This window comes from Pithys albifrons, chromosome 1 (genome assembly GCF_047495875.1).
Source record: "Pithys albifrons albifrons isolate INPA30051 chromosome 1, PitAlb_v1, whole genome shotgun sequence".
NCBI lineage: Eukaryota > Metazoa > Chordata > Aves > Passeriformes > Thamnophilidae > Pithys > Pithys albifrons.
This window is the reverse complement of record NC_092458.1, coordinates 12610336-12631202: the sequence shown is the minus strand read 5'-3', so window position 1 is coordinate 12631202 and position 20867 is coordinate 12610336. Positions and strand designations below refer to the sequence as shown.

The 20867-nt window shown below is 41.1% G+C and overlaps 1 protein-coding gene across 1 annotated transcript; it reads left to right on the top strand.

Moving 5' to 3' along the window:
* The first annotated feature begins 888 nt into the window (after positions 1-888).
* Positions 889-6307, top strand: CLDN34 (claudin 34). The gene is made up of 3 exons (XM_071564518.1): positions 889-997; positions 3859-3994; positions 5324-6307. The coding sequence occupies exons 1-3, from the start codon at positions 889-891 to the stop codon at positions 6021-6023; spliced, it is 945 nt and encodes a 314-aa protein (XP_071420619.1). The 3' UTR covers positions 6024-6307.
* The last annotated feature ends 14560 nt before the right edge of the window (positions 6308-20867 follow it).

Genomic DNA, 20867 nt, shown 5'->3' with positions numbered 1-20867 from the left:
GGCAAGCTTTAGGTTTCTGCTTTCTGAAGCTTCTGAAAGGATCCCATCTCAGCACAACCAGGATATCTGCCTTGGGTTTTGGAGGCTGTCATTCCTGGAATGTCCCTGAACTATTCTACTTCAGTTCTAAATGGAGCTCCCTTCAAGGTAGAGGCAAAACAATCTGTAGAAACTCTGATAACATGGAGTTATAAAACAGCTTTCCAGAGGACACAGTATTAATTCCAGAAGTGAAATGCATTTGTTGCAATTGAGGTTTCTTTGCCCTGAGAACTGATGTAGCCCCAGTGTTTTGCATAAAAGAAGTGTAGACAAAATTTTAAGTATAGTTCCATTTCTGTTCATTCCTGCTGCTGAGAACATCATGAGGTGGGACTGTGGCCACAAAGATCTGTCCTTTACCTATTCAACTGCAGGTTTTCATGGTCTTTTTAAAGGTAAGCTTGATGCACAGATGACCCCAGTCCTCCTCTATGAAACAATTTGGCAGCTGAGAGAGCAGCTTGCTTCCACGTTTTCTCCTAGAAGGAAGCTTGCAGCTGTAGGAAAGCCAACACAGCTCTTAGGCATCTTCATCTGTTTCTTGCAGCTAAAAGAAGGGGGAGGTCATGTCTCATGCTGTCCCAGAAGTGCACGTGCAATGGCTCAACACACTTTACGGAAACAGCTACTCAAAAATCAGCAATAAATACAAAAGGATCCTGCAAGATTCTATATTCAGATGAATACACTAGCACATATAACCTTTTACTGATAGCTTCTATCTTCTCTGTACAAATTCGCATTGAATGCTAGAAAGTTTGCTTTTAATATACACTCCTCTATGAAGACGGGCTGAGAGAGTTGAGGTTGTTCAGCCTGGAGAAGAGAAGGCTGCATGGAGTCCTCATGACAACCTTCCAGTGTCCGAACCAGGCTCTCAGGGAAGACGGAGAGGGACTCTTCATCAGGAACTGTAGTGATAGGACAAGGAGAAATTACTTCAAATGGAATGAGGGTAAGTTTAGATTACACACTAGGAAGAAATTCTTTACTGTGAGAGCAGTGAGGCTCTGGAACAGGTTGCCCAGAGAAATTGTTGAATCCCCATTCCTGGAAGTGTTCAAAGCCAGGTTGGATGGAACTTTGAGCAATCTGGTCTAGTGAGAGGTGTCCCTGCCCATGACCTAGATGATCTTTACAGTCCCTTCCAACCCAAACCATTCTAAGGCTCTGTTTTGCTTTTATTCAGATAGGGTATTTAGTTAAAAATACATCTATGAAGGAAAGCCCTTCCAAATGAAGGAACTGAAAGATATATTGAGAGAAAATGATTATAAGATGAAGAGCCTGTAGAAGCAGCTTTTTATTAAGCTCTTGTTTCTAGACTTTCCAAAGACTGTCCCCAGAAGCTGCTGGCATACTTACTGGATTGGACTGAATTGATTTTAAATGAATATGTGTGGATGAAATCATGAGACACTGAGAGATGGCACCATAGCCACCTCTCAAAATATTTCTCACTTCTTAGGGTGAAAAGTTTTCAGCCATGCTTTTCTTCCACTGACTGACACCACACAGACCTAGCCTGTTCCTCCTGGTGAGGTTGCCTTTGTAGACTGACTCCACCCCAAGAAGTAGCTGGTGTGCAAACTTGGAGTGCTGAAGTCTGCAGCTCTGAGTGAGCTCCCAAATCAAGAACCACAGTGACACCACCTAATTACTCAGAAGTTTTCCTGTAGCTGGCTGAATATGACCTTATTTGCCTTAGGATGTTTCATATAGTAATAGTGTTACATCATTGTATTTTTCAGACCATGTAGGTAACTTTTTTACTACACAAATTAACTCAAAATATTTATAGAATTACTAAAGCATGAAACCAGCCAATAGATTATGCCACTGCTGTCTATGTTAGCACAGCTTGGCATACGATCTGGGATTTTAACCATATTTTATCCAATAGAACTCCAAACATGCAGGGACTGAATTTTTATATATTTTTTCCTCTCATAATGTTTGAAAGGGCATTTGCACATGGACCAAAAGGTCGATTTTTTTTTTTTTTTTTTTGGTGTGTGGGTGACAAGTTGGTGACAGATTAAATTCTTCCTTTCCAAAAGGGATGCCTCTGTCTTTGAAATCTACAGGAATGGCACTGTTGGTGTTCTAGCCAAGTACAGCGCCTGCATCATCCGTCTCCTGTGGGTGGAAACTTGCACAGTGTCACCAAAAGTTATGATCTTTCTCAAGGTCCAGCTGAGACAAAAAGCTTGTCCGGCTTGAAGGGTCCTGGCGAAGCCCTGACTCAGGTACTGCTGTTAACCCCAGCCTGCCCAGGGCTCTGTTGCTCTTCTTGCTACAATCTCCCTTCCTTCCTTCTTCCTTCCCTCCTTCCCTCCCTCCCTCCTTGAGATCTCAGCAAGGGAGCCCCTGGACTGGGTGAAATCCTGGAGGGAGGCGCCCTCTGCAGCTCGTTCCCGATTTTACTTGGCTTCTGCAGGCGAAATGCCTTTTTTTAGAAATGCTTGACACAGTAGTCCTGAAAAATCAACGTATTTTGCTGCACTTGGAGGAAAAGGAGTTTTCCTGATTCTCTTTGCCAAAGGTGTCCTTTAAAATCAATGCTTCTGGCAAGTGACACGTATTTGTTCTCCTTTGATGATATCAGCAAAACCTATGGAGTGTTTATTCACATTCGTAGTGGCAGAGACTGGAATCAGGAACTAAAGCTTTGTTTTAATTTTGACATGTTTTCATATGGCAAGAAAAGTCCTGTAGCTATTTTACCTTGAGATTTTGTTCCTTACTTTCTTGATGAATCTTAGTATCAAGAGGTAGAAAGTACAGTTTTATATTTGACTTTCCAAAACAGACAAGTATGAGAACTGTAATTCAATTCCATCATCAATCTCAAAAATACTTCTTTTGAACCTTGTTTTTTCTCTAAATTAATGATACCAGGTTAGCTCCAGTGGGCAGGGTGTGGAGAAGTGAGCCAAAATGAATCATGCAATTTTCTGTGTGTCTAGACATTTGATAACTCACCTAAAGCCCATCTTTGTTAGCTTATTATTCTCCAGTGTTTTCAGAACTTTTGTATAAACCTTGAATTCTTTTATCTTGCTTGTTTTCTTGTTTTGTGGGGTTTTCTGTGAACCTCAAAGGAAAAAATATTTTTCCTATTTTTAAATTTTATAGTTCCATTCTGGACATGATTCTAAGTATCTTAACATCTGAAAGTTTGATAGGAGGCTCAGAATCACAGATACAATCTCATTTAATTCTGTGAGCAGGCAGGATGGTACATTCAGTTAATAAAGTTATACACTAATAACGTAGTCTGAAAAGCTTTCGATGACAGGGATTCACCTGCTGCCAACCTTTTATGACTTTGATACCAGCAAGTTGTTTAAATGAATGTTTATGATGTCCACAAGAAGTATTACAGACATAGAGTTTCTGCACAAAATGGCATTTTCATATGGTTCAGGTTTAGCTTCTGTGTGCTCACCTGGTTCCAACAGAAGCAGAAGGGAGTCACCACAGGATTCCTTTGCTCGTGCTCTTTTCTGTCTGCTACCTTTCCATGACTAGACATGAACAGAAAAAATGCTATTTTGATGTGAAACTGGGACAGGAAGAAAACCATTCATAATATCCTGAGGGGTTACTGTGCTCTGTGTCTGGCAGCAACAGTTAATTAGAAAGCAGGGTTTATAATCACTTTGTAAATAACACAGCAAACTAAGAAAGTATTTATAAATTGGTTTCAATTTAAGTATACAAAAATACAGGACAGTCTTCTGGAGCAATTTCCTCCATGCCAGAGAGGATTAAATGTGCACTTGCAATAATGGAGATTAATATGTCCCACAGGAGATCAGTCCTATTGGAGACACATAGATGAATTGGGAGGCCAAAATGATAAAATTGCAGACATTGCTGTGTTTGGCTGGTGTCAAAAATCACTCTGTCCCTTGCTCTTATCACTGGCATCAGCTTCAGGACTGAAGTAAGTATCTAGTGGGCATTGGTATGAGACAGTGGACAGTGTTTGCTTATAACAATATTGTTATGAAGATATTTTTTATTTAAGATTTTCACAGATGGATTTTTGCAACTAGATTTTATCACCAACTGAATCTGTTTAGTTTAAAATCAAAAAATAGAAAAGTTGTTGTTTTAAAACAAAACATTGCTGCAGAACTATCTTATGATTAGCATTAACTTGGTCTAGCATTTCTTCAGTCTTGAATGAAATAGGAGCAGGAGGAAAGGTATTTTAAATAACTTATAAAACATACAGATTCCTAGAACCTTTCAGATAGATCTACGTTATAAATTTGAGACCACATCTTCTCTGGTCAGAGACTGTTCATATAATTATCCAGAAGTTTGTGCAAAAGAGGTGGGGAATTATTGGGGGTGGGGGTGTATAATAGAATAAAAGCCTTATTTGCACTCAGAATTTACAGTCAGCAAATAAAGTCTAAATCTTTTGCTGGACTAAATGACTAAAATATTTTCCACCACAATCTTAGCATAATTTGAGCTGGGAAAGCTGGGCAAGTTATGAACTAGTGGGATTTGTAAAGGTAAAACACAAAAGAAATCTTGGCTGAAGTTTGAGGGTGGGAAAGCAAAGGCATCACATCCAGGCTCCAGCCCTGCACAGAACACTATATTTCTGATTAATTCAAGTGTTTCTGCTAATTCTAATGCATTCATGGTTAAATAATCTAAAAGTGGTTAAAGTTCAGTGGTTGTTGTTAGACTTTGTGGCCTGATTTGCTTATGCCTCTGAACTGTGGTGTTTTCTGTCTAACTCCGGCCGCAGCAACTCTTGGTAAGGGTAGCACAAAAGCTGAAGTCTATTCAAGCTGGGCTGCTGCATCAAAACCACAGTTGCCAGGAGAGAGGAGCATGCATTCTGCAGTGGTTTTGTAAGCTCTCTTGCAACAGCCAGGGACCTGAGGATTTTCTCTGATTTAGTTTCTGAAAGCCAGTAACATGTATAAGGATCTTTGAACATAGTGGTTAATTAACAATGAAGAAAATAACTTGGAAAAAGACATGAATTTTCTATCTATGCATGTAACAGGGAGATTGTAATCAGAGACCTTTTCTTCTCCATGTGAGACAATGACATATTCATAATAAAAACAAACATGTTATTTGTCCATGGATATTAAAATTCAACAGTTCATTACAGTTGGGGAAAGATGACCAACATCCTCCCTCTACACACATGTTCTCTCCTGATGGTTCTTTTTCTTTGACAGGTTCACCTATTCACCTAAATAATAATTGCCTTTGTAATTTTATTTTTGTTTCTTTGCAGTGCCTCTCTCTCTTCACATGGCAACTGTGTCCATGACAGAGCAGACCTGCAGAGGATGAGCTCTCTGGTCAGTGCCTCACACCTCCAGCTCGCTGCCTTTGCTCTGGGTACAGTAGGCTGGATCTTGTGCACTGTTTCAATGGGAATTGTGGAATGGAGAGTGTGGCATGTGGACAACACCACCATCATCTCTTCTGGCATTGCCTGGGTGGGGATTTGGAAAGTCTGCTTCATCAGTTACCTTCATGTCTCGCCTGGCTACAGAGAACAGTTTTGCCATACATTTAATGGCTATGACTCCTTTCTACCCCACGAAATTTTTGCTGCTCAGGGTCTCCTGTTGGTTGCCATGTTTATGGGCTTGCTGGGACTGGCTGCTACAGTATTTGCTCTGAGAAATGTGTATATGGGAATCACTCACAAAACTCTCATTACTCCTTTCTTCCTAGTGGGTGGCTTCTTCTACATATTTGCTGGTCTTTGCATCCTAATTCCCGTGAGCTGGAATTTCTATTCTATAACACACAACCAGAGCATTCCTTTTCCTCCTTCCTACTACATGCCCTCCAGTCCAGTGGCACAGGAAGCTGGTGCTGCAATTCCTGTTGGGATTGTGGCTGTCATCCTCCTGCTGCTAAGTGGGATATTTTCTCTCTTGTACAGATTTCCGGTCACCACAAACATTATCACAAAATCCTGACAGGACAAATCCCCTTGTGCTATTTCAGAACAAGCGCATAGTCAAGAGATAAGGACAGCAGCATGAGTGGTTGTATAGTTGAGGAATACAGAATTTGATTTTATTCTATGGAAACCAAGCTTCTCTTATATGAACCAGTTGAGTTACTGTCTTAGTTGTTACATATGGCCAGAGGTTCATCTTTGAGATAATTGCTGTTGAGCAGCAACTGTGATAAAGTTTTGCCAGTTGTCTTTTTTATATATACAAACACTATTGATTAATTTATTTTTTTGTGCAAAGTATTAACCATGCTCAAAGAGCTGACTCTGAATGAACTGTCTTGTTAAAAAAATGTGAAATAACAAATATTAAATGTGAATTTAATTCCTTGTTGCTACTAAGCTCTTTTGTCCATTATTTAATTACAGCTGTAGCAAAGTATGTTTTGTGACAAGTCAAGACTTTTAAAACGAGTAATAAGAGTGTCATCACGGTTATGTCAAATGACTCTTCCCTGAATTGTCTAACAAATGTCTTGCCAGTTTCTCCTCTTCCTCTAGGGCATACAAAGAGTTGTGTCTTTATTGCTTCTGTTTTTCTTTCAAGCTATTTGCATTTTATGTTGCAACATGTTTGCCTGTGGGGAAGGTGTGCTCTTAGTTCCTGACTTAGGCAGAGCCAAAAAGTCTGCAAGTGTTTGCTTCTTCACCAGACAATTCACTGAATCCAAAGGTATTGCACAAGACAGAAACAACTTGTACAAGTTATTACAAAACTGATGTCAAAATCAGTGCTGTCAGTAACCAAATCTATTCAGTGCAAATTTCAGGGTATGATTCATCTGAGGTAGACATCTATATCTAAACCGGTCATTTCAGGCTCTGTTTGTAATCAATGTAGAGACAAAGACAACCTCTTTCCAAAACACAGATGCCTCGAATGGTTGGGAGATGACATTGCTTCTTAAACCCGTTTCTCTTAACACATTGTAATGGCCATAATAACCACAGTTGCTACCTCTGGCACATACAGCCAAACTTCACCTAAGCCCAAAAAAAAAAAAAAGAGAGACAGAAATGTCCCAAATGCTGCAATAAGGACACTTAAAAAACCCAAATTCAGAAGTTGGGAGGAATAAGAAAACAGGGTTGACAAACTGATGATCTCTTGAAAGAGGTCCTCAAAAAGCTTTTACCGTTTTAAAGAAATGTTACAGGAATCAAAGTAATTTAGTTTTACTCTCTTAATTGTCCTCCATTTTTTAAAATACTCATGGATTCAGAGAAAGAAAAAAAGAAAATGTAACAAAAATATAGTAATTCTTGTACATTGCAAAACAAGGTAAAATGCCAGCAACACAAGTCATCTTGCTGGCAGCTGTTACTGTCCCAGCTTCTCCTAGCACTCCAATTTTTCCTACACATCTTCCACATAGTCTTGACTTTGCTGAACTGTCTGACTGTATAGAAATGCCAAAGTACCTTCATTTCCTATCCAGTCACTTCTGAAACAGCAGCTTATCTCATCATTGGTAATTTTTTCATTGCTGCAAGAATTTATCTTTTGACTGTTTACAATGCTGTGAAGCACTTTCAAGTGGTGTTTCAATAAAAGCAGTTTAATAGCTTGTTTATTATATATTTTCAGTTTGATGTCAAATGTACATCCTTTAAAATGTTAGTAGGTTTCAGTTTTAAAGGTGCAAATCAGTAGAACTGTTATCTCTTCCCACAGGACCTACAATCATATTAGATTACACTGTATTGTGGTTGCAAGGGAAAAAAAGGTCTGTCCATGAGTTTATGCCAGCATTTCCCCACAGTAGTAAACTACCTGTATTTCCTGGCAAGGAATTAGAACTTTAACAGAAAATTACTGTGGTTGGGTTAACATATGCACAGAAGCATCAACAGCCCCAATTGTATTTCTTAGCTATTTTCACTAAATTATTTGGTTCAATTGACATTTATTCTTCTTGGCTAAGAAAACAAAAAAGGAACCAACATCACTGGATACATGCCAGGCTTCTCTGTTACTGCCACTGCTTTTTCCATCGAGGATTTAATTCATCTGTCCTGATGTGTGGATATGAAACACTGGTGCTATGTCAAACACAGGCTTGATGGTGAGGAGACTCCTCAGCTAAACAGAGGAATAGATTATCTAAGGAGATATACAGGCTTTCAAATAAAGTTTTGTCAAAAAAAAAGTTCAGACAAAAAGTGCCATGAAGACTGTAGGTATGAGAGAGCCCATCTGAGGACAGAGGGATGATCTAGATTGTTTTCTTGGCATCCTTTCCCAGTCTATTTATAGTCACATGGTTTTCATATGATAAAACATAGTCTATAGTAAAATACTACTCTACATTAAAATTCCCAGTCCTTCCCTGGAGAAAAGACAGGAAAAACAAGTCTTAGAGAATCAGAGGACATTTAGGTTGGAAAAGACCTCTGAGATCGAGTCCAGCCTTTGGCTAAGGATCACTTTGTCAACTAGACACTAAGTGCTGCGTCCCGTTATTTCTTGAATGACTCCACCACCTTCCTGGGAAGTCCATTCCAATGCCTGACAACTCTGTCAGTGAAGAAATTCCTCCTGTTGTCCAGCCTGAACTTCCCATGGTGCAGTTTGAGGCCATTTCATCTTGTCCTTTCACTAGTAGCATGGGAGAAGAGACCAGTCCCCATCTGGCTACAACCTCCTTTCAAGTAGTCATAGAGAGTGACAAGGTCTCCCCTGAGCCTGCTTTCCTCCAGGTCAATCTTAGCTTAGAAAAAGGGAGAGGCAAAACTTCCCTTGATTTCAAAGAGATCGAGCCTGTCTGACCTTGATCCCTCAGGGCTTTGTGACTCATTAAAATTTAGTGAAGGTTTGTGTTCATTATGATTTTGATATTGGAGGAAAGTAAAGCCCCTATGCTTTTACTTCACCAGTAAGGGGGAATAGTTTCTTTGTGCTTATTTTCATGACACATTTACTTTAGAATTTGAGATGCTAAATTAACTTTGCAGTAGTTCAATTTGTTGCTATGTCAGTTGTGCTTGTACCAGTATTTTTAGGGTTATCTGTAAAATCAGGCAGCTGAAGCGGTCTTGGTTTGAATCTCAAAAATGCAAGACTATTCTGAAAGGCTATTTTTAACCTAGATTGCTTTAGGGACCTGCTTTATAGCCTGGCCCCACAATCATTTGTAATAGTACAGCTGAGGACAGGCAGCAAGCTGTAATGCAGAGAAGAGTGAGTGGTCAGGGCTTTGAGGTAGAGAGATAAGGGGCAAAAACCTCTCAAGCAAATTTCACCACCGAAGAGATCATATCGCGAAGCTCCGTCTCCAGCTTCAGTGCAGACGGGAACCTGCTGCCTCCCCAGTGACAGCACCGCTTGCCTTGTGGGCTCCACCCTGTCTAGGAATGTCTCCACACTGGCCTCAGTCTACACATAAGCCAGTCTCGCTTTATTTTTTCTGAGTTGACAATAAACAAGTACCTTGTGATTCACTCACATGTCTGAATTCACTGCTGGGGGAATGATCAGAATATCAAGACTCACTTTGAGTTCTGCTGAGTATGTAGGTGTAATGATAAGGCCCCCATCTTTGACCTTCATAACTTCCTCCTTGGCATTAATCTACCACACGATGCATTTTGTTAACCTTATTTACATGTATCCTCTACCTCACCTGTCCACTCATAGCCAGAGACCAAAAAAAAGGTATGAATACATACATATTCCTCTAGGATGGATGTGCAAATAGAAAATGGAGCTGTACAGTGCCTAACAGTAAAACAGCCCCACATCACAAAGCCTGCTGAGATTCTCCCCCAGATGAATATGCAATTTGGACCAATGTCATTTGTGTTCAGGCAAAGGCAGAGGGATGAACTGGAGACATTGTACTGCAGAATAGGTCATCAAATTATTCAGGTTAAGTCAGTAAACAAAAATTTTGAGTCAGCAGCTGTACATGAAGACAGTCTTAATTGCCGATTTAGCTGATTAAAAGCAAGGCTAGGCTCAGAAAGAAATCTTTGTTGTCACATGGCTTATGGTATGTTACAATGATGAGAAGGAGGGTGTTTTTCAGGGATATTTTTAGACCTTGGACCATTTTCTCCTTAAAATGGAAAAAGTGAAATGTCACAGCCAATTTCCTGCTCTTTAGGCCATTAAATATTTTAGGACAAAGAGTTTTTGCTTAAAAAAATGTTATTCTGGCTGTCATGGTGTTTAACGGCAAATTGTTTGCTTAAAATAGGAAACCAATGTACATTAAATTAAAGGTTCCCAGAAGAGACATGTCCTCTGTGACAAATATACCTTTTTCAGACCTGAACTGGGATTCCTTTCTTTCTTGCCAACATCTGCATTGTCAAATACAGTATCAGCTCACAAAAACATATTTTCAACCAACCTATTTCTCTCTTCACTACTCATATAATTTCCTCTGTTTCCCTTGATTAAGAGAATTCAGTAATTAGCACAGTGCTTTGAAGTGTGCTGGCTCTCAATTATTGTATTAAAACCAACTGTATGCCAAACAAGAAAACATAAGTGCATCTCATCTCAGAATTATAAAACAAATAAATACCAGCTCAAGGAATGGTGTGCAGCAGGCACAGTTAACATCAAGTTCACAGAGTGTCACATCACCCCCTTTCTCTTGGGTTATACGTGGGAAAGACGAAGTGTGATGTTAATTCCCAGAATGCTATTTTGAAGAAGCATATACATCCTGAATGTCTGACATTCTGATAAAAAAGGCAACACTGCAAAACAGCAGGGAGGGAGCCCACCATGCCCACAGCTAACTACACCAGCTTTGCCAGAGTCCTCCTTGATGGCAGTGACTCAGGTGGGAAATAGATCCTTTTGCAGCTCTGTAGCCATCAAGGACCCCCAACTGATAGTGCCGGCAGCAACCACATGTGCTGACTCCACTCTGCTGCCCAGCCCAGGCAGAAAAATAATTTGCTGTACTTCCCTCCACTCCGTGTTCATTCCAGCTGCATTTGCCTATGGCATGGCTTTGTCTGTTCTCAGAGATGTCTGGACCATGTCCTGTTTGGTACAACCTTTAGGGGGTCAGCATCAGGTATGCTGGGCTGGGTGTCACCTCCTGTGCAGCACCAAGCACAGCTTGCCAAGGATACCAGCACTACTCAGGTGCCCAGGTGGGAACTGGGAAACTTGAGTGGTCACTATAGAGTCTCCAGGGTCTTTTGAATAAAGGTCTGTCACAGAGTCAGGCTCAGTGAAGACATTACCCTTGGAAACCTTGGTTGTTCAGAAGCTTTCACTGGCTACTATGATCCTGGGTGCACTAGGAAAAATCTACAAGATTTCCTCCAAGAAATAGTTACAAGGGCTGTACTCAAAATCCACATATCAGCTTTTTCCTAGCTGGGGGGATGTAGAAAATGATTGCTGGCCTGCGTGTGAGCTGCAGTTTCTGTTCTGCAGTGTGAGCCATTTCCCCCTCTCCCCATGCCAGCCTGGGGCACAGGAAGGCACTGCTGCCACTCCTACCGGCACCCCTGGTGAGCGAGACCCTTTCTTTTGAACATAAACATGCCATTGTGCTGGATGCCAAGGCTCATTCTGATGAAACAGGCTTCAAATGCCTTTGAGAAATGTGAGGCAGGGCTACAGCATAAACATAGCAAACCAGTGGCCTAATCTGCTCAAGGAGTTCTCTGGGTTCAACTGGGACTCTTCAATGACATTCATCCTTTGCTCTCTGAATTCAGAAGGCAAATTATGTGACAAATTATTTTTGTCCAAAGAATTATTTTTTATTACTTAACTTTGAAACACAGCTATGTCTCATCCAGGTACCTGAGTTCACTGCAGTGTTGCTGATGAGCATTAATTCTAAAGTGACATTTGGCATAAGTTGCATTTTAGTTTTTCAGAGCTATGTAAATTAATTGTTCATTTAATTGAATTTTGCCTACTGAAATAAAATGGTGCATCAATGATGCCTTTACCAAAAGGCACCTTAAGGATGCTTTTTAAAAAATATTGCTTTAGAGCTGACCTGCACTAGTTCTCACAGAGATCATGGCCTGCATTACACAAGATATTTGCCCTGGTTAAGTGTAGCTTTAAATATTTTAACCTATTCTAGGAATAAACTGAGATTGTTGAAGTAACTATACTTTTTAAAGTAAGGGTTTCAGAATAACTGGTATGATATCCCTCTGGCAGGAAGGCACTGAGGACATGCCAGTTCATCCTATCTTTCTGTTAACACAGACCAGGAAAGCATACCCCATGAACCTATCAATGTGATTAGTTGCAAGAGCGTTAATACCTTATCTTCTTTCTGCTGTTTCTCAGAAATGTTTGTATCCACCAGGACATCTCTCTATAAATAGCCTCATTTCCAGTGATAACACAGGAATTCTGAGACTTACATTTTGCAGCTGTACCTAGTAAATGTTGCTTGGTGTGCCAATACTCCAGAATTCCCAAATGGTCCTAGTGACATTCAAAGCCAATACTGACATTCACCAAAGTTGGTGGCACCTTCAGTGCTTCCAGGGTCCTTCTAGCTGCCATGCTCAGTCCAGGCCTCAGAAGCTGCTGTCAGGTGCTGCTCTTTCTTTTGAGAAGCTGGTCAACAATCAATTTGAAGAAAGAATTGGCACCACCCATATTCTATATCAATAGGAGTTTGGTCCACAAATTTCACAAGCTTTGAAATGAACATTTAAGCAGCAGTCACATAATGGTTGTCATTAATGGTCAGAAAAGATTGCTTCTGAAAAAAAGCATTTCTGACTTTTCAGAGGCCCAGCACTGCTTCAGAAAATCTGTTGTGTTACTGAAAGTTCATATTTGTGGCAGCAAAGTACTCTGGAGTAGATATAACCAAAATTAACCTAAGAGTGAAAAGATAATTCAGGCTTTTAGCCTGAAAAGTGAGTCTTACAGGAGTCTGATCATGGAAGTCAAAGGGAATTTAAGAAAGTACTTATCATCTTGCAGGATTGCTCTTTAATTTTAGTCTAAAAAGGCTGAAGTCTGATGTGCAATGTAAGTGCCTAAGGACATGCTGTCAAAATTTCTTGGTTTACACTAAAGGAAAAGTAGACAATTTGAAGAAAACTACTGGAGGCCCATAGCACCTGAATTACCCTTATTTGCAAACTCCAATTCTTTTTAAATGATTCTTATTGTAATACCCACTACGATGCCTTAAGAAATATAAGATTTTTTTCTTGTCTAAACAACCAGTGCACACTGGAGATCAAGAGTAAGACAGAAGAACACACAAGCATAAGAGCAGTGAAGGACAAACCAGGGGAGGTATAGTAGAGGAGCAAGACTAAACAGAGGGACCATAAAAAAACTTGAATGAATCACTGAGGACAAAATTGTGATAGAGACAGGAAAATGCAAACAAAGAAGAGAAAAGCAGAAAGGGAAAGTGAGGAGAAGGTGATTTAACAAAGACAGAGAAGATTAGACATTAAAATCCGTTTGGAGTTTCAGAAAATACAGTTTTTGCCTGTGTAGAATTCAGCCAGAAATGGTCTTCCAGCTATAAAATGAGAACGGACATTTTCACTTTTGGGATTCAGATTCAGAAGGAACACTTTTAAAAAAAGTCAGTTACACAGAGAGAAAATTTAGGTAGCCTATGATTTCATGGTTGACAGAGTGCCCAGCACCCAATTCTGGAGAGCTTAAAGCAGGTACATCTGACAGTGAAGAATGTAAACAACTGCAGATTCATATAACATGAAGCATACATGAGCCTTGACAGTTCCTGTGTTTGTACTAATGTGCATCTGCCTCAGCCTTTCTCAGCCATTAACTTTTGGAGTTATAGGGAGTTGTAAATTAATGGCAAACATTTTAGCATCATCATCCTGAGAAAGTGTATCCAGGTACTCCTAATTAATAGCTTTCTCTGGCCATTCACTGCGGTCTGATGAATTATGCTGCAGTAGGAAGATTTAACCCCGAAGCCAGTTTAAGCCTTTGTTTATATAAAATCTTAGAAATCATGTTCAGTTACTGGAAAGCCAGCAGAGGAAGTCCACATTAACACAGCCTCTTACAAATGCTGTCTCTAATTAATTCAGTGCTGGTAAGTAAACAAAAAAGCAAGAATTCCCAATAAAAAGAACTCTGTGTTTTAAAGCAGGAACAGTGTAGATTGGAGTGGATAGACGGGATAGGAGGAGTCTCTGCTTTCAAGTTTTACAAATCACAAACTTCTTTATATCAATCCCCTTTGGCAGATTGGTGTTGGTGACCAAAGTCTGGATTAGGAACCACAAAAATGCTGTTACCCAGCTCCTGTGGTAAGTGATTTAATCTCTGTGCAATGCTAGACACACAAGTATTGGGAGATGCATTCATGTCTGTGTAGCACTCAGAAAATTGTTTGCATGGCTCAGACAACACCTGGATAGCTGAACCAAGATTGGTGATTTAATATCGTTAAAAGTGAGTAGCAAGCAAGTAGCTACAGATACCAGCTTGCTGTTGGAACAGGCTGCCTTTTTGCCAAATCATCACTGGGAAAAAATTATTAGCTGACATCATAAAATGAAACCAATTAACATTAGTTGGGAAATTGGGCCTTGTCCTACAATAGATAAAGATTAAATATGCTTAAAAACTACTAATCTTAGTTCAGCCTGCTTGGAGTAACCACCTGGCAATGGGAGTGTGAAAAAAACCCTAACATGTAATTTTTGATGTCTGTCCTAGTTACTTGAATCCTCTTTTCTCATCAGTTGGTGAAATAATACTTTTCTTACATTGCACAAATTCCTTTACTTCTTTTTGTTAGTGTAGTAGTTGTTTCTGATGGGCTAAAATATACTTCTTCGGACTGAAAGGCTGGAAGAATGCTTTTGAGAGAAATAATTGGGGACTTTTGCAGAAGGAAATTCTAAAACCTAAAAGGAGCTAATCTTGACTAAGGAACCTTCTACTCTCATGAAAGCCATGAAATAAAATTTCTTCCATAAGAAGAACTTGAGAAAACTTGTTAAAAAAGAATGATTCTTCTCAAAATAATGTGGTCAAATGTTTTAGACCACAGAGGCAATTACAGGACTGTTGACTTGCAATGGCCATGCATGACAAGTTTCCTCAAGGAAAAAATCATCATAAAATAGTTTGGGTTGGAAGAAACTTTTAAAGGTTGTCTAGTCAACCCTCCTGCAATGAGAAGGAACATCTTCAACTAGATCAGGTCCAATCTGCCCTTGAATGCTTCTAGGGATGTAGCATCTACCACCTTGCTGGGCAACCTGTTCCAGTGTTTCACCACTCTCATTGTAAATATCTTCTCCCTTATCTCTAATCTAAATCGGTCCTCTTTAATTTAAAATCATTACCCCTTGTCCTGTTGCAACAGACTCTGCTAAATCTACTTCCTTTAACAATTTCCACTTTGCTCAAGTCAGTTTGATGTTTTCCAGTTAAATATCTCAATTCCAATCTTAGGACAATAATTTGAGGAATTTTTTATATATGCAGTCCACTGGAGTATAAATGAGTAATCATTTGTCATTGCTAAAATGTCCTCAAATTACTCCTTTGGCTTATCTGCTTGAGGCTTCGCCTGGGATGACGAATGAGTTGGTATCAATTTCAGACAAAAGTATGGATGGTCACATGTTGGACTACGTGATCTTGGAGGTCTTTTCCAACATTAGTAATTGTATGATTCTCTGTTAAAATGCTCTCTCATGTGAACTTTAGAAGCCCAGAAACCTTTAACAGCTTTTTTTCCCAGCACAGTAAATAAGAATAAAGTTCACTAGTTTTCTTCAATCAAAATTAAAAGAAAATATACCTTCAAATGCCATGCACAGAGCAAAATACCACACAGTGTTAAATGTCTGGAAACTCTGGAAACACCCTATTCCTCTGATCCTTCTGTTGAAACTGGGTCACCCAGAAGCCAAAAAAAATATAAATAAAGATTTTGATCACACAGAAAAGCTTGACTGATCAGCTGGGGCCACAGAGCCTGACTTGTTGCTCAAGATAAGGAGCAGATCACTCACTTTTAAAAGAAATGTGCTCTTGTGATAGAAAATGGTGATTAACATCCTTGTAGGCATTTTGTAATGACTGTCCTTGCATGTTGTGAGAGGATGAACCCACTTGATAAGAGTCAAACATGCTCTGCATGCAGCTGCTGGGTTTTAGGGTATTCCAGGGGTGTGGATGGATATGTTTCTAAAGCCTAATGGGGCTGTAGCTATAGGAGTTACCTACCTGGCCAGGAAAGTCTTGGGCTCTTGCTCAAGGCAGAACATCAGGCATCACTAAAGCTTTGCATGACACAATATAGACTTCAGATCTCCCCAGAACTCAGGCCTTTCCTTCTGTAAATTCACATGGACCACAAGCACTGAGTTTTTCAGTGAATGCTTAGTTTTCTGCACAGCCAATTGTACACTCAACAAAGATGTGACAACAGCTGATCACCTTCAGGTTAACAATTTCTTGTTCATCATTTTTATATTTCCTATTTGGAACTGCTTTCCAGATATTAGGGTGGAGTTTGTATAAAGCACTAATAGGATGGAAACTGTGGTATACTGAGGTCACTACTTTCAGCTCATCTCTAGGCATTTCATGGTTCAGACTCTGGAAAGCCCTACATTATTTCAAAGAAGTTGTCTAAAAGTTTTTGTCATTTGTTGTATAATCCTCCTGTCTTCACGGGAATTACTGCCCACGAAGACTGCCCTATGCTAGCTGCTGCCATGGAGATAGCAACAATATGGTTGGACCACTTCACTCTGTGGGATATCTTCAACAAAGTGTTCCAAAAATATGTTATTTTATCTAGTGGGAGAAATCCTAACCACCTTTCCTATCAATGCCAGTAATCTTAAATTCAATTCATAGTTGAAAATCAAGGCATTTCTTTTTTCTCCCAAATTCAAACGCTATTCCAGCCCAGGAGGATTCCTTCTCAGGAAGCTGGTGATGCTGTTTCTATTGATTTCGCTTTTGCTGCTATGCCATTCTTAAGTGGAGTCTTAATAACATTTGGCAAATATTTCTTTAGGGTATATCCTACCAATAAAATCAAAATAGCCTAAATTTGGGCTGCGTTATCTATTGGTTCATGTAGCTCAAAGAAATAGTTGCTCTGGGACTGTTTGTGTGAAGTATCTTGTATTTTTAAAAAAACTTTTGCAACAAAAACCTGGGACCAATCTCTTTCATATTGTTGTAGTACACCTTCCATTGCAAAATTGCATGTAAGTGCTGTCATAGATATTTCAGCAATTCATGTAGAAAATCTTTATCTTTAGTTTGGCTAGCCAGTTTCAAATTGCCTCTTTGAAACAGAAGTTTCCTAATGCCTGTAATATCTCTGGAACTGAAATCGCAGAGTGAAGGATATCTGTGCTTGGCAGAAGATGGAATGGTACCTCACGTTTTGCCACTCTGGCCTCTTATCTATTTATTTCATTAAAGTCCTCTACATTATATTCTTAAGTATATCTACAGTGTGGGTAAGCAATTCTGTCACCTGTAACACAGGTGTTGCACCTGTATAACTGGGAGGAGAAACGAGCTTTGGGTGTTGTATAGTGAGTGCTGTGTCCCACACTCTTCATTGAATCTGATACTAGTGGGCATGTACCAACACTAACATATGGAATGCCTTTACATTATTAAAGTTAAAGGATGTGGATATTTTACATTTTAGACTCAGCATCTCATTAAAATGTCTTTGAAAATTCTGTATTATTCTTGATTGACAAAGTTATAAGCTATAGCGATGTCAGGAATTGTTTAGTTCTACAGCTGATATTTACCTTCAGCTTTTGCCTTCTCTGTCAAGTTATTCCTTTATTAAAATTTAAAAGGTCTTAAAAGGTGAAAAAAGGTGTTTATTTTCTTGATGGTGTTTGGTTCATGTGCACAACACTCTTATCTTTTTATGTCCCACACTTTGGGAAGCAAAACTTGATGCATAGATTTGTTGTGGCCATGTCAAATATTTGCAGGTTTTTAGGTTAGCGTCTAGTTCACGGACTCTGTTGCTGTGACTCAACTGATGGCCAATGGTCTCAGCTGTGCACTTCATCTGAAAAGTTTTGCACCTGCTCCTGGTTATCTCACGTCCCAAGGGCAATGCGGTCCCTACACGCTCCGGTAGGAAGCAGTCGCCGTGACAAAGCTTTCCCAAAAGCCATTGCCTGGGCTTCCTCCTCAGACAAAAGGACTCACAGGAGGGTCAGTTCATTCGGAATGTCCCTTCAGGGCTTGCTGGGAGCTGATGGTGGCAGCAAACCCACAGTCCCTTCCCTATGGCACTTCTGTTTCGAGCAATAACCAGACTCGGGTCACAAAAGAGGTGTGAACAGCCTGCACCACCGTCGTCTGTGAACAAGCCAAAGCAGAACAAGGCAGGAGACTCAGCAGGATCCGAATGCCAGGTGTCGAGGCCGTACAGAGCCGTGCTAGCAGAGGCAGCGAGCCGGACACATCACTGGTGAGAGACGGGGCAATCCTGGGGACCCGTAGTGAGAAAGCAAAGCGTTCCTGCAAACAGCTTCAAGCCACGTGTGAGGTTAGTAATTGGGAAGTTCAGTCCAGCAAAACCAGGCACGTCTGGGAGAAAAGCCTGTGGAAAGGGTGCAGTGTGAAAGTCGGGGGCTCTGGGGGTCCGCAGCACTCTTCGCTTCAGCCGGCTGCCCCCCTCCAGCCAAGCCCGTGGCTCGCTGAGGCGGGCTTGGCGCTCCAGTCCCGCAGAGCGCGCTGGCGGAGGTACAGGGCTCCTTGCTCGCTCCTTACCCATCGAAACACACGGGACTCTGGAAGCTGCCGGGCCGCGGACGGAGAGCCGATTCTACCGATGTCGCCGATCCCGCAGCGCCCCGCGGGGCGCGGCCGGCAGGGGGCGCGCGGGGAAGCGCTCCCGGCGGATCCGCTCCCGGTGCACAGGGACCGGCATGGAGCGGTCCCGTGTCCGCACCCGCCGCAGGCGCTCTCGGGAAGCACCAGGGAGGACAAAGGGATGCCTCCGGGGTGATGTTTCCCCCTGCTCAGGCCCGATAGACCAATCTGTATGGGATGGAAAAATGCTTTCCTCGGGCCAGCTGGGGAATAACAGGGAGGTTGCCCAGGCAGCACACGGATAAGCGGCCCGGGCAGAGCGTTCTGCAGAGAGTCAGAGCTTCGGCCGCGCTCTCGACTGCCCACAGACAAGTGGGCAGGGCGGGGCAGAGCGCCCGTCCGGACCGGGGCGCCTGTGACGGGATTTATTGTCACCCATCACCGCACACCCCTGGAAGGCAAGGCTGGGCGGCATGTGCGGGAGCATCGCTGGGGGTGTCCAGGAGAGACTTTCAGAAATCACAGACTCACAGAACGGTTTGGCTTGGAAGGAGCCTTAAAAATCATCTGGTTCCAACCTCCCTGCCATGAGCAGGAATATGTTTCACTAGTCCAGGTTGCACAGAGCTCCATCTAAGCTGGCTTGGAACACTTCCAGGAATGGGGAATCCTCAGTTTCTCTGGACAACCTGTTCCAGTGCCTCACCACCCTCACAGTAAAGAATTTCTTTCTAATAGCTAATGTGAACTTACTCTTTCAGTTTGAAGCCATTACTCCTTGTCCTGTCACTACATGCTCCTGTAAATAGACTCCGTCTTTCTTGTAGGCTCCCTCCAGGTGCTGGAAGACCCCAAAGGCTTCTCTTCTATGGACTGAACAATCCCAATTCTCTCAGCCTGTCCTTACAGGAGGGGTGTTGTATCCATCTAATCAACTTGGTGGCCCTCATCTGGACTCACTCCAAGAGGCTGATGTCCTTCCTGTGCTGGGGACTGCAGAGGTGGACGCATTTCTCAGAGGACATGTGACCAAGGTGCTGGAAAACTGGTTTTACACCCTACATCCTTTCAGACATTTTTCTCAAAGTTCCACTGCTTTAAATAATATGCTACTTTCCCCCCCCTCCTCCCCTTTACCCCCCATTCCTTGTGTTGTTTCATTGAACTTTTGCAGGCTTTTTGTGCAAGGTGTATTAGTTGTATTCATTTGATAAATTTTTTTACCCCAAAATAATACATGGTTTAACAAACTTCAGCTGTATTTTTTTCTTTGAATACAATGACATTGTTTACTATGATATTCACAAAGTGTTTCTTGCCCAAATTTAGAATTTGCAGGAAGTAGTGTAAACATGCCCTGCTTCCTTCTTTTTTTTTCTCACATATGGATATATTTTGACCTATTCCACTGACTTTGAAGTTCTAGCACTTCTAGAAATCGATTTCAGAAATTCATCTGACTCCATTTGTGCCGGGCTGAGACCATGCAGCTGTTGAACCAGGCAGTACTGGCAGGCTGCATGAGCTGGAGCCCTCTGAGGGCGCTTGCTCTGTTCCTGCAGTGCTGCTCTGATGTGGCAAAAGGATGCTGGTGTCGTGAAAAACCTGAGTTCCCATATTGCAAGAGATGGTACTGCTGTGTGTGTGTATCACAGGGCAGAATTAAACTTACATATAATCTTTACAAGGTTCTAGTTTATTACACTAGAGCTTAGTGGCATGGGCATAACACAGGAACAGCACTGTACCTTAATGCTGTTTTAGTTCTTCTGAAAACTGCCTTTGAGTATGGTAACATGATAGACCACTTTGTCCACTGCAGCCTGGGCTGAGACAGACACTTGTATGATAATTTATTGATGTAGCTACAAAGGATATACTTATTTTACAGCAACTTGTTCTTTTTAATGACTAAATTATAATACAGTAGCAAAATTAATGATTATTGTGGAACTTTTTTCTTTTTCAGTTTTTATGCCAAAAAGACACGCATTGTCTTCTGAAGACCTCAGTTCCCTACTG